Below are 13,366 nucleotides of genomic sequence, written 5' to 3'. Positions count from 1 at the left end.
TGTTGGCATGTTATAGTAAATGTGGACTAATGTATGTCATCCAGCATTGTGGGTTGGAAAGGCAGGATTGATTCTGAAGCCAGTCTCTGGTTGGCCTGGCGCAGAGCAGACGTGCTTGGAAGCCCATTTTAGAAAAGAGAAGCTTACGCGACATTCCTCTTCTTGATGTCATTAGACTTTTCCACACCATGTTGCATTTAGTCCCCCTGCCCCCCACCCTGAGTGATGACCCTGGGGAGATGAGAGCAGGACCATAGGAGCTGGGAGGAAAGAGCAGAACCTAGTACTAGTACTTTTGCTGAAGGTGGACAGCGAGCAAGAGAGACCGACAGACATAGAGGAACAGTGAAAGGGCTGAGATAAGGAACTGAGATCTGAATTAGAAAAGATCAGACCTAGCTAGATTTTATATTCCAGAAATTCAGATGTTATAACACATCTGAGCACATGCTGTTCAGCCAAATAGACCTGGGTTTAAATTGCAGTCTGTCTTTTTTTACTTGCTGGATTTTACTTGGCCCATTCACCACTATTTTTTGAGCTGTCATTTATTTGTAAATGAGGATAAAAATAATGAGGATTAGAGTCCGTCCTTGAAGGGGGATCTGGGTAGCGCTTCTCTGGGCCTGCCATACTGAATATGTACTCATACGGGAGAACCTGTTTTATACTCAGTAGTAGTACATACACACTGTCTGACATTAGGTTTCTGTTTTTATTGTTATTCACTTAACAGTGTGTGTTAGAAATTGTTCTGTATCAGCACAAATAAATCAAATTAGATGGTTTTTAAAACTTTGTGGAAATCTGTGATTGTCCTCTTACTGGGTTATATTTGCCAACTATTTCTTTGCTATACAATCTGCAGTAGAAGACTTCAAAAGGATTATTGCCTGTTGAGGGGCCAAAGAAGAGAAAAGGGGGGTAAACTGAGAGTCAGCCCAGGATCAAAAAATAGCTCTGGTTCTTTAAACCAACAAAAGGCCTGCTATTTGCAAATGTTACCAGCCTTGCAGTGGAGAATTTGTCTCCTCACATGTGATCTGTCCCTGGAGGTGCTCTGAAACAGGTTTGTCTTATTTTGTCTCTTGTAGGTGGCATTGTGCTGAGTACGAGTCGACACTACAAGACAAAGCCCACCCATGGCATTGGAAGATACAAGCACCTAATTAAAGCGCAAGAGGTAAAGGGGCAGGAGTCCTATAGAAAAGGAGAGCATGCAGCTTTTACAAACACCAGAAGGTCAGATTTGCATAGGTTGGATAGTAGTGGAGCTACTAGTTACTTAGTTACTTAGTTTGGATACTATCCAGAGTGGAGATGTTCTTGCCAGTTCCCAATCTTGTCCCTAGGCCAGGTTATCACAGTGAAAAGCAAATCATTTGCTTTTATTACTTGTGATACTTTAAAAATACTTTTCTTGGAACTTAGTTCGGTATAGACCTCACAATGGAAACGATACAAGTACATTCGGTTTCGTTGAGTGAATGGTTTGTGGCAAGTAGAGGTGGATTGACACGTTTAACCAAATAACTGAATTTTATAGTATTTGCAGACTTAAAATATGTACTAGGTTAGGACAGTTAAGTTTGTGAACTTATCCTAGAAAAAGTGCTCCATACCTCACTGCTGAATATCACTATGGTCTCCTTCAAAGTACTCACCTTGGGAAGCTATGCACCAACGCCAGTGCCTACCTATAGTCCACCCTTCAAAGCAATTTTGGAACTCTTTTTCTGGCATGGCCATCAGAGCTGTCATCGTATTACCCTTGATGTCCTGAATGTCATCAAAATGTCTTCCTTTCAATATTTCCTTTATCTTTCGGTAAAGAGAAAAGTCATTGGGGGCTTGATCAGGTGAATAGGGAGGGTGTTCCAATACAGTTATTTGTTAAATACTCCCTCACAGACAGTGCCGTGTGAGCTGGTGCATTGTCGTGATGCAAGAGCCACGAATTGTTGGCAGAAAATTCAGGTTGTCTAACTTTTTCACGCAGCCTTTACAGCACTTCCAAATAGTAAACTTGGTTAACTGTTGGTCCAATTGGTACAAATTCATAATGAATCATCCCTCTGGTATCAAAAAAGGTTAGCAACATCGTTGCAACAAGTTCAAGAACTTAATTGTCAGACCTTGGTTTGTGTTCTCTGAATCCATTGTCACAGATAACTGGTAGTTTTAAGCATTATAAGATTGTTTAGCCTATTTCAGTGGCCGCAGCTGCAGGATTGCTTCTGTGGTGGTTCGATTTTTGTGCACGTGCAGAGAATTTTCTGGTGAGGTGAGCACAACACTGACCTGAAAGTCAGAAGGTTTGGCTTTGAGTCATGATTCTATCACTTCCTGTAAACAATACAGTTAAGAAGATTTTGCTGTTCTTCTCAGGGAATCTTCAACATCACTTTTGGTTCTTTGGCTTATTTTAATGCACACACGTAACCATGCATATCTCCTATTACATCTCCTTGGCAGAAGTTCAATACCACTGTACTTGGGCCTCAGAAGCCACTAAACTTGCCGTATTCTCCTGAGCATCATTCTTTTATCAAGGAATTTCATGACAGGAACAGTGTCTGAGGCCTGTACCGGACAGTCTCCCATCAGAAAACAAACCAACTCAGATTGTCTGTTTGTAGTGGGGAGAGTACTGAACTGGGAACCAGTAAACTTGTGTCCTAGGTTTGGTTCTGCCACTTACTAGTTTTGTGACTTTGGATAAGTTAACCTTACTACCTCTGTAGGCATGGTAGGCCCTGAAATTTTATGTAAAATGTTTTCTTTTCCTTTTTCTTTTTATTATGGGGGAATGTTGGGGAACAGTGTGTTTTTCCAGGACTCATCATCTCCAAGTCAAGCCGTGTTTTCAATCTAGTTGTGGGGGCGTAGCTCACTGGCCCATGTGGGACTCGAACCAGTGACCTTGGTGTTATGAGCACTGTGCTCTAATCACTGAGCCAACTGGCCGCCCACCAGCGGCTCAGCTCCCAGCTCAAGCCTTGCTTCTCACTGAACCATGAGGGAATCGAACTGGCGACCTTGGTGTTATGAGCACCACGTTCCAACCACTGAGCCAACCGGTTGCCCTCAAATGTTTTCTATGTGAATTTTTCTGGGAAGAGACTCCACAGGTTCTTTCAGATTCTTTAAAAAAGGTTGAGAAACGCTGGATTAGAATATCTTTAAAGAGTTTTTCAGCTTTGATATCATATAACTCCATGATGGTATGAAATATTTATCGAATATCTACTGTGTGCTAGGCACTATTGGGGCTGCCTTGCCTATTCAGACTGGGCTGCAATAAAATGTTATAGGATGAATGAACAAGACCTGGTTTATGCTCAGAGGGAGCTGGTAAACCATTACAGATAAGACAGAGGATTAGCAGAAAGTGGCAAGGACTGAAAGGAAGATATAAAGTGCTATTAAAATTCAGAAGGAGTGATTTACACCCTTTCTGAGTTGTGACACCTTAGAGTAGTTGTTGGAGTTGTTTTATTTTAGGACATCCCTCTTCTAAAGTTCCACATAAGTTAGTAGGAAATGAAATTTGTTTTGTTTGGGTGTGTGTTTTGGGGTGTTTTTTTTTGTTTTGTTTTTTTTAATGTTTTTGGATCCTCCCTCTTAAGATAATTTTCTGCATATGCCATACTTCGACCTGCTCTTAGTTTGGTATAAAAGGACGTTTATTGGCATATTTAACACCATCTGTCGCCATCTTTCTCTCTAACCTCTTCTCCTGTCTCATAGATACCATGCTTTAACTGCACTGGGTCTCTTTTCATCCAAATCACCATACTGTTTCAAGGCCTCTCACATGCTGTTGTCTGGAAGACATTCTCCCCCTCTTCACTTGGCTAATACATTCACAACCCTTAAATTCCAGTGAGGAATCAGGATGAGGAGGGAAAAAACTGAATCTCCCTTTCTGAAAAACCTTCCTGGACTCCCTGCATTGGGTTGCTTGTCCTACCACGAGCTGCCAGAGTGTCTTGTGCTTCCTCTGTCCTAAGACTTACTGCTCTGTTTTAACCATCTGTTTTGATAACCATCTCCCCTTTTACTTATTTAAGGTTTTTACTAAAAATAGTTAACATACAACATTATATGAGTTTCAGGTGTACACAATAGTTATTCAACATTTATATACCTAAAGAAGTGATCGCCATGATAACTCCAGCAACCATCTGACAGTGTACCATGCTATCATAATATTATTGACTATATGAGTATTCCGTATGCTGTACACATCCCTCTGACTAGTCCAGTAACCACCTGGCACTATACATAGTTATTACAATATTATAGACTATATTCCTGATGCTATACCCTACATCCCCATGACTACTTTGTAATAACCAATTTGTACTTCTTAATCCTTTTCCGTTTTTCACCTGCTTCCCATCTGTATGTTCTCTATATCTATGAATTTGTTTCTGCTTGGTGTGTTTATTTTGTTCTTTGGATTCCACATAAAAGTGAAATCACATTGCATCTGCCTTTCTCTCTGACACTTCACTCAGCACAATACCCTTCAGGTCCATCCATGCCACTGCAGATGGAAAGAACCCATTCCCTTCCATGGCTGAGCAATATTCCATTATATATATGTACCACCTCCTCTTTAATCCATTAATCCATCAATCCATCAATGGACACCCAGGTTGCCTGCCCATTGGCCATTGTAAACAATGCTGCAATGAATATATGGATGCACAGCTACCCTCGAAATGGCATTTTGGGCTTTTTCTGATAAATATCCAGAAGTGAGATTACTGGATCCTTTGTCTCTTGTTATAGCCTTTGTTTTCAAATTTTGTCTGATATAAATATTGCTACCCCAGCTTTTTTTTTCATTTTCATGAAATGTCTTCCATCCCTTTACTTTCAGTCTGTGTGTCTTTTGATCTGAAGTGAGTCTCTTGTAAGTAGAATATGTAAGGGTCTTGTTTTCTTATCCATTCAGCCACCCTATCTTTTGTTGGGGGCATTTAATCCATTGACATTGAAAGTAATTGTTGATAGATATGTAGTTATTGAAATTGTATTATTCATATTTTTAATCCTTTTTTTTGTCTTAAAGAAGTCCCTCTAAGATTTTTTGTAATTCTAGTTTGGTGTTAATGAACTCCTTTAACTTTTTCTTGTCTGGGAAGCTCTTTATCTGTCCTTTGATTCTAATTGATAGCTTTGCTGAGTAGAGTAATCTTGGTTGTAGGTCCTTGTTTTTTATCACTTTGAATATTTCGTGACAATCTCTTCTGGCCTGCAAAGTTTCTGTTGAGAAATGAGCTGATAGTCTTATGGGAGCTCCCTTGTAGGTAACGAACTGCTTTTCTCTTGCTGTTTTTAAGATTCTGTCTTTAAACTTCGGCATTTTAATTATGATGTGTTTTTCTGACAGTTTTATGGGAGCTCCCTTGTAGGTAACTAACTGCTTTTATTTTGCTGCTTTTGAGATTCTTTCTTAGTCTTTAACTTTTGGCATTTTAATTATGATGTGTCTTGGTGATGGCCTCTTTGGGTTCATCTTGTTTGGGATTTTCTGTGCTTCCTGGGCTTGTGTATTTATTTCCTTCATTAGGTTAGGGAAGTTTTCTGTCATTTCTTCAAATAGGTTTTCAATTCCTTGCTCTGTCTCTTCTCCTTCTGGTACCCCTATGATGCAAATGTTGGTACACTTGATGTTGTCCCAGAGGCTCCTTAAATTATCTTCATTTTTTTTATTCTTTTTTCTTTTTGCTGTTCTGATTAGGTGTTTTATGCTACCTTATCTTCTAAATTGCTGGTTTGATCCTCTCCTTCATCTAATCTACTACTGATGCCCTGTAATGTATTCTTCATTTCAGTTATTATATTCTTTATTTCTGACTGGTTCTTTTTTTTATGATTTCTATCTCCATTTTTATGTTTCCTATCTCTTTGTTGAAGCTCTCTCAGAGATCACTGAGCATCCTTATAACCAGGGTTTTGAACTCTGCATCTGGTAGATTTGCTTGTCTTCATTTTGTTTCATTGTTTCTCTGGAACTTTGTTCTATTATTTCATTTGGGACATGTTTGCCTCCCCATTTTGGCTGCCTCTTTTTGGTTTTCTTCTATATATTAGGTATGGCTGCTATGTCTCCCAGTCTTAGTAGAGTGGCCTTATGTAGTAGGTGTGCTGTGGGGGTCAGTGGCATAGTCTTCCTGGTCACCTGAGCCATGCACTCCAGGTATGTCCCTTGTGTAGGTTGTGTGCACCCTCTTGTTGTAGTTGAGCCTTGGTTGCTGTTTTGCACGTCTGTAGGAGGGACTGACCATTAGGCTGATTGGTTGCGAGGACTGGCTGTGACTACAGTGGAGGAGCTGTGGTGCAGGGGCTGCCCCTATGGAGCAGGATTTGCTTTAGCAGGGTTCTGGTGCCTGCCCAGTCTGTCCTTTGGATATGCTGTCCCAGGAGGTAGCTGGGTGATGCTCCAGCTGGGTCTGAACCTGGCCACCAGGCATGCTAGCCCCAGGCCTCCTGGGAGGGACCAAGTTCAGCCACAGCCTATGCCCTGCTCTGGGCCGCCTGACATGAGCCACAAAGCAATGCACAGATGGCCACTACTTGTGCTGGGCTGGGAGGTGCCTTGAGAGGCCAAACCACAAACCAAGGACAGCTGTGGCTATTGCTAGGTTTAGGGTTGCTTAGCCAGAGATACAGGACATGCCAAAGCCAGACGATGCTTGTTTGGGTTTTGTGAACCTTTGAGAGATTTTAGGAAAGTCTGCAGCATGAGCCAAGACTGGCCATTTGTATGGAAGAGAAATTTGTGTAGTGCTAGGTCATTCTCAATGATGGCTGTTCTGTAGTTTAATTGCAATTTTGATATGGTCGTAAGAGGAGGTAAGCACAGCATCTACCTACTCCACCATTTTGACCGGTTTTCTAAGTGACCATCTCCCCTTTTAGATCATGAGTTCTCTAAGAGTAGAGGCTGTGTTCATTTTTCTCTGCATCCTCATTGTCCAACATAGAGCCTGGCATCAAACAGAGGACAGTAAATATTGATTGAGCTGAACTGAAATTTGGTTATTGAAACTGCCCTGAGGTTTTATAAATCAGAGCTGGAAAACACAACCCACTATCTGCAAACAGCTGGCTCCAGATGACCTTGGTTGCTTGGAGGGAGCAATGCTCCCTTTGGTTAGGGGTGTAGGCTTTTCTCTAGTGTCATTCATTGTCCCAGGGTAGATAGCACAGTAGTGCTGGATAGTGGTGGCAGCTGCTGCAGGCTCCTCACTTCCTGCCTGGAACAACACAATGAAAGCTCTCATCTGCCAGCCTGCAGAGGCTCTGTCCCAAGTCCCTCTTTGACTCTGCCCTGGGGAACTGGGCTGGAAAAGCTAGAAGGTATCTTGTGGCCTCCTTTCTCTCACTAAGCCTAAAACCTAGAAAAAACAGTAAATAGCCAGATTCCCATTTTTTTCCTCTCTGGGGCTCAGGCTGGGGCCTCTATTCTCTTGATCCCCACATCTCTGAGATGTGAGTTAATTCTCACGCACAAAGTACCCAGCCCTTGTCTCATTTCTGCTGGTGTAATCTCTTCACTTCTCCTTCCAAAGGTTCCACACTCAGTCTTATGACTGAACCTTGGGAAGGAAAAGTCACAGCAACCTCATCTCAGCTTTCCTTTTCAATACTGGTTTAACCTCTTTCTTTATTGAGTGGCCTGGTTGGTTCCCATCCCTCCATCCTGTGCCCTTGTCCTCGATGCTTCTCTGAGAAGAGAAGAGATGAAAAAAAGCTTCCTCATGGGTGGCAACATGGGGATGATAGCAAATCATGGAATTCCAGGTCTCATAGCATGGACCCAAACTCCTTCTCAAGGATTTCCTTTTTTGGACTCAATGGTGTCCTTTTTTGTTTCAGGTACATTTCTCATACACCCATGCTGTCTCATGCCTTTGCACATGCTCTTTCCCCTTTATGGGATGATCCCTTTCTTTTTTCTCTCATCTGTAAGTCCCAGCTTGACTCCTGGCAGTGAAGGATCACATTTGAGAGCCTATCTCCAGACTCAGCTCTGTGTCTCAATGTGTAGATCTCATCATTCTCTCAAGGACCCAGCATTATTCTGTTGAATTTAAACAGCTTCAGATCGTTCAGGGTGATTTTTATTCGGTAGAAATAAAAATAATATAGTCTTTCATATTTGTGTAGTGCTAGGTCATTTCTCCCACTTATTTACTTGCTCTCAGCTGTTGTCCTGCCTCTAATCTTGGGGTAGTAGCAACCCACGCGTCAGAGAATTGCCAAGAAGAAGATATGGGAGGATGAAACAGAGGCAACATAAATTGCTGTCAGTTTGTAGTTGTTATATGTTCTATATTCTAGGCCATGGGGTGAGAGTCAAGTGTATCTTTTGTAAGGTAGGCAATTTACTTTGTCTTTATAGAATGGCTCCTAGGAATCAAGATACCTTTTCTCTTAGAAACTTAATGCTGTTTTTACTGTTGACATAGAGGAGATATCTGCCATTTCTGACTCCTATTTATTTTGTTGTAGCACCCATAGATAGATTAGCTCTGTGAGGAGACTGTGGCATCATTCCTGGAAAAACATCAGCAGCTCAGAATCACTTTATGTTGACAGTCCTAGCTTCCTAGGAACAGAAAGATTGTTTTGGCCCATCAAGTGAGTGTAGGGCTAGACATGGATTATAGGACTGGCTTAGGAATAGTTATTTTAAACTAACATCCATGTTACCTCTTGTAACTCACTGAAAAGGAAAACCGTCATTACTCAGGTGACAGGGACACAGTATCTTCCCACAAGAAGTGTACAGTGGGCTAGGGAAGATTGTGCTCAAAAACTAACTAAATACATGTGGTAAGTGCTTTTCTAGGGGAATGAACTAAATATCAAGAGGACAAAGATCAAGAAGCAACTCTCCCTGAAAGGATCAGTGAAGGTGTTACGGAGTTCAGCTCAACAAACATTTATTAAATGCCACCTGTATTCCTCTTACACTGAGTATGTAAAGTGAACTGACACTCCTGTAGGAGTATCCAGTTGCTTGTGGTAGCTGGAAACACTGGGGCTGTAAAGAACATAAAAGAGTTTTCCAGAGCTTTTCCAGTCACTTCACAGTGACTCCTGTGAAGACCTGACTCTCAGCCTGTGCTATCAGAGCACCATGGTCTCCAGCGCACTGGAGTCTCCTCCTGCCTTACCTGTTCTGCTAACTTACAACAGTGTCAGAGTTTTAAAGGGATTCATATTTGATGTGATAATAGTAATGATCCCGTTCCATTTTCAGAGTGCTTTCACATCCGTTATCTCAGTGTCTTTCTCACCATCTATCCTTGAACACTGCTGATCCTAGAGCTGAACCCTCCCTCAAGTTTAATAATGCAATCTGCCACATTATAGAAAGACAGTAAGTTAATAGATAGAATTTTCTAAATTTCAAGTTTTTCTCCCATCAGTTTTATTTCACATAAACAAATATTAACAGAGAAACTCAGCTATGTTTTTATCTTTTGAGATGCAGAGAATTCCATTTATATAATATAACCATATTTCCTGCTAGTAAAATAGTTCTTGTTTTATATGATGAAAATACATTGATGAGTAGTTCATGTTGTTTCACAAAGAAACATAATTTTTTAGGCTCTTTGCAACCAACAAATTTGAAAACCAAGCCTTTTGATTCACCAACTATCCTGTGAGGTAGACAGAGTAGAAAAGGAAACTGATTGAGAAGCATAAATGATTTCTCTATGACCATATAGCTAGTAAATGACAGTACCAGAACCAGAATTCAGTTCAGTTCAACTCAACATTTAAAATTGCTGGGCTCTAGGAATAGAGACATGAATCAGACATGTTACCTTCTTATATGAATTGAGATAGTGGTTGGCTGCCATAATAGAGAGATCTACTTAATTGAGGGGCTTAAAGAAGACAGAAGCTGATTTTTCTCTCATATACAAGTATAAATAGATATTCTAGCTTTTGGTTTTCCCACACTTATCATACTGCTTCTATCTTATAATCCGAAATGGCTGCTCCCTCTCCAGCCATTATGTCCACATTCCATCCAGCAGGGAGGGGAAGGGGAAAGCAGTGTGTATGAGCTCATATCCCATTGGCCAGAACTTAGCCACATAACAGTATCAAGCTGCAAGATTGGTTGGGAAATATAAATTTTATTATGAATGGTCATGTGCCCAGCTGAAATCCAGCAGTTCTGCTATTCAAGAAAGAAGAGGTTATAGATACTGAGGAAACTGGCAGGCTCTGCACACTCTTCTTAAAGGGAAAGACAGAGGTTAAGAGAAATGTTTTAGAATTAGGCAGACCTGAGTTAAAAGATTTAGCTCTGATGCTTCTTAGTTGTGTACCCTTAGGTATGTTACTTAACTTTCCCAAGCCACAGTTTCCTTGGCTTTAAATAAGGAATTATACTTCCTAATGTTGTGAGGAGTAAGTTAAATAAGAAAAATTTAAGTACGTAGCACAGTGTCTGAAACATAGAGCCTATAAGTGGTGATGATGATGATGATAGCATTAGTCCTTTTTATAATCTCATAGCAGTCTGTTTTCCTCCCTCAAAACATGCAGCTCTTTGTAATTGCTGTTCTGTACATGCCTTTCCTGATAGACTGAAAGCTTCAGCAAGCAGAGAGTATGGCTGTATTATTTACTATTGTATCCCTAATGCTAACCTTGGTCTGGCTCATCACTGCTGGTCAGTAAACATTTATTGAATAAATGAATACATGTGAAAAATGATAGTGGTATATTGGGGGTTACTATGGGAACAGATAGGAGTAGTACCTAACTTAGCTATAGGAATCAGGGAAGGCTTCCTGGAAGAGCATGAGCTGAGTCTTAAAAAATGAGCAGGAGTTGCTCACATTAAGGGTGTGAGGTAAAGAGTCAAATGCCTTGCAGGGATGGGAAACATTCTGGGCAAAGGTGGGGCGACCCTGAGCCTGGAGATGCAGTTGGGAAACTTTTAGCAGTTTGTTGATCCTGGAGTCTCAAATGGGCACTAGGGAATGAGGGAACATGAGACCTGAAAAGTAGGCAGATCTGGGTCAGCCTTTTTTAAAGATACCATTTATTGAGTAACTACTATATGCCCTCATGTGTCTCTGTTCACAGCCCTTTCAGCTGCACCCACCTGAGGTGGCTGTTCTTGGGTTCCCCTGAGGGACTATATCAGCCCGGCAGCCAGGCAGTTTGTGCTGAACTTGCCATGGGATGTGGGCTGTTTTTCATGATTAAATTGAGAGGATCTGTTTTTTCATGCGTGTCTTTTCTCTCTTTCTCTCTCTCTGAACTGTAAGGTCCTTGAGGCCTGGGAGTGTGTTTTCTCTTTCTTTGGTGTCTTTCCTTACAGTAGTTGAATCAGCACTTTGCACACAGCAGGTACTTAATTAAGTGCTTCATCCTGTAAAGCATACCAATAGGACACCATGGGCATGCTTCTCTCCAATTTATAGTAATAATATTATGTCCTATCTCTGTACATCACTCAACCTTTTTAAAAGATACCATTTAGAGTAATTGCTATATACTAGATGCTGTAACTACTATGTGCCAGGCTTTAAAAACATTATTTCATTTTACGCAGTACAAATAGTATATTTTATTTAATCCTCAGATATCCTATGGTTATTAAAGACCTTGTTTGAGGAATCTAAGACTCGGAGAGATTAAATGACTTGCCCAAATGGCTAGTAATTTCCAGAGCCAATATTTGAACTGAGGACGGTCAGAATGCATCTAATGGCTATGCTATTTCCATTTCATATAAATTCACTATTTTTGAGCTTCACAAGAACCTTAGGTATTAAAGATGAAGAAACTGACACCTAGAGAAGACACTCAAGATCTGAGTCCAGATTTTCTTTGGCTTCCAGCTAAGTCTAATGTTCTCTATGCAGCACCAGGCTTTGCCGCTTTGCTACCCAGTCAGGGCCAGGCCTTCTGTCTGGTGTACATGTTAAGTGTGCCACACTGAGTTATAAACATAATCACTTGATTTCTATGCACCTTACAGCGCAGCGTACCATCACCAAATCATTCAAGACCCCAGGTGTAAATTTTTAAATTTCCATCACCAGAATTTCTGGAAACTGAATATGCTTTAAGCATATCAGGCTTTTTATTTAAGGATTAGAATGATACAATTCCTTCCCAACTTTCCCACCCTGGAGAATGCCACCTATAGTGATAGGCAGATACTACTCGCAGAAGCTGGAGAACCTGGGCTGCTAAAAAGTGGGTACCTTTGCCATTTCCTTACGATTGTGACCTTAAACCACTCATTTCCCCTTTTTGGGCCTCAACTTCCCCCTTGTGTAAAATTAGGGACGGAAGGAAGGAGAGACTGTTATCTCTAAGATCCTTTTTAGCTACAGCAGCCTGTGATTCTAATCTGACTCCTTTCTCTATCTGCTCTTTCCTAGCAAAGTTTCCCAGTAACCTTGGGCAGGTAACGTGCCTTCAGAGGACCTCAGTTTTCTGTCTATAAAATAAGGATAATAATGTGGACATTTCTGTACAAAAATGGTTTAGTAATTTATCCCATGGCCCATTTTGAGGATCATAGTGCCATCCTACAGGGATTTAGGAATGGCCATCCTGGGTCATCCCACAGTGAATCCAGGTCAGTCACAGGTGTGCCAAAGTTTGATAGTGACAGTAATTCATCTTCCCTGCCACCTTTCTCCTAGCCTCCCTTCCTTTCCTGCCTGGCTCTCCTCCACGTGCAGTCAGGGTGGCCTCCCCAAAACACAGTTCTAGTCAGGTGCATCCCTTGCACAGATACCTTTAATAACTCCCCATGGCAGTCATTAAGGCAGTTGGAATACAAAAGGAAGGGAAGGATGTGAGAAAGATTGTGCAGATAAAATGATAGGAATTGGCGATTGATAGTATGTGCAGTCAAGCTCTCGCTGGTTATGCTGTGCCCTGGCTCAGAACTGAAATAGAATATCACAATGGGCTCCTGATGGTGTGGATTGCTCCAGGCATATCTAGGCCAACACAGAAAAGCAAGTGAAATGCCAAGAGGATACTGGAATCAGCTTTCTTTTTTTTTTTTTTTTTTTTTTGTTCCCATAAAATGACACCTTTGAAAAGCCTTGGCATTTTCCCTGGTTAAGAAAAGCCTCCTAAAGGCTTCAGAGAAGCTCCTCCCCTCTCTGCTGGAAAATTTCAGCTGCTCCCCATTGCATTCTGACGTTAGCATTCTTCCCAGCTCTGACTGCGGTGCTGGCTGACATGATGAAAAGTCTGGATCACGGCACTTGACCACGGGGATAGTGGGCTCTGAAGAAGAGAGAGCCACACCCCCCTTGATAGTGGCCTCTAGTGGATGGCG

The 13,366-nt window shown here is 41.4% G+C and overlaps 1 protein-coding gene across 1 annotated transcript in view; it reads left to right on the top strand.

The window, feature by feature from the left end:
- The window catches only part of MRPL48 (mitochondrial ribosomal protein L48), a 53,727-nt gene that overhangs the window by 19,342 nt on the left and 21,019 nt on the right, over positions 1-13,366 (top strand). Inside the window, exon 4 of the mRNA XM_019744399.3 lies at positions 1,095-1,183. Coding sequence (XP_019599958.3) covers positions 1,095-1,183 — 89 coding nt within the window. The remainder of the gene's footprint in view (positions 1-1,094; positions 1,184-13,366) is intronic.

This window comes from Rhinolophus sinicus, chromosome 14 (genome assembly GCF_057876585.1).
Source record: "Rhinolophus sinicus isolate RSI-liver-muscle chromosome 14, RSI-T2T, whole genome shotgun sequence".
Taxonomy (NCBI): Eukaryota; Metazoa; Chordata; class Mammalia; order Chiroptera; family Rhinolophidae; genus Rhinolophus; species Rhinolophus sinicus.
This window is presented reverse-complemented; position numbering and strand designations above follow the sequence as displayed.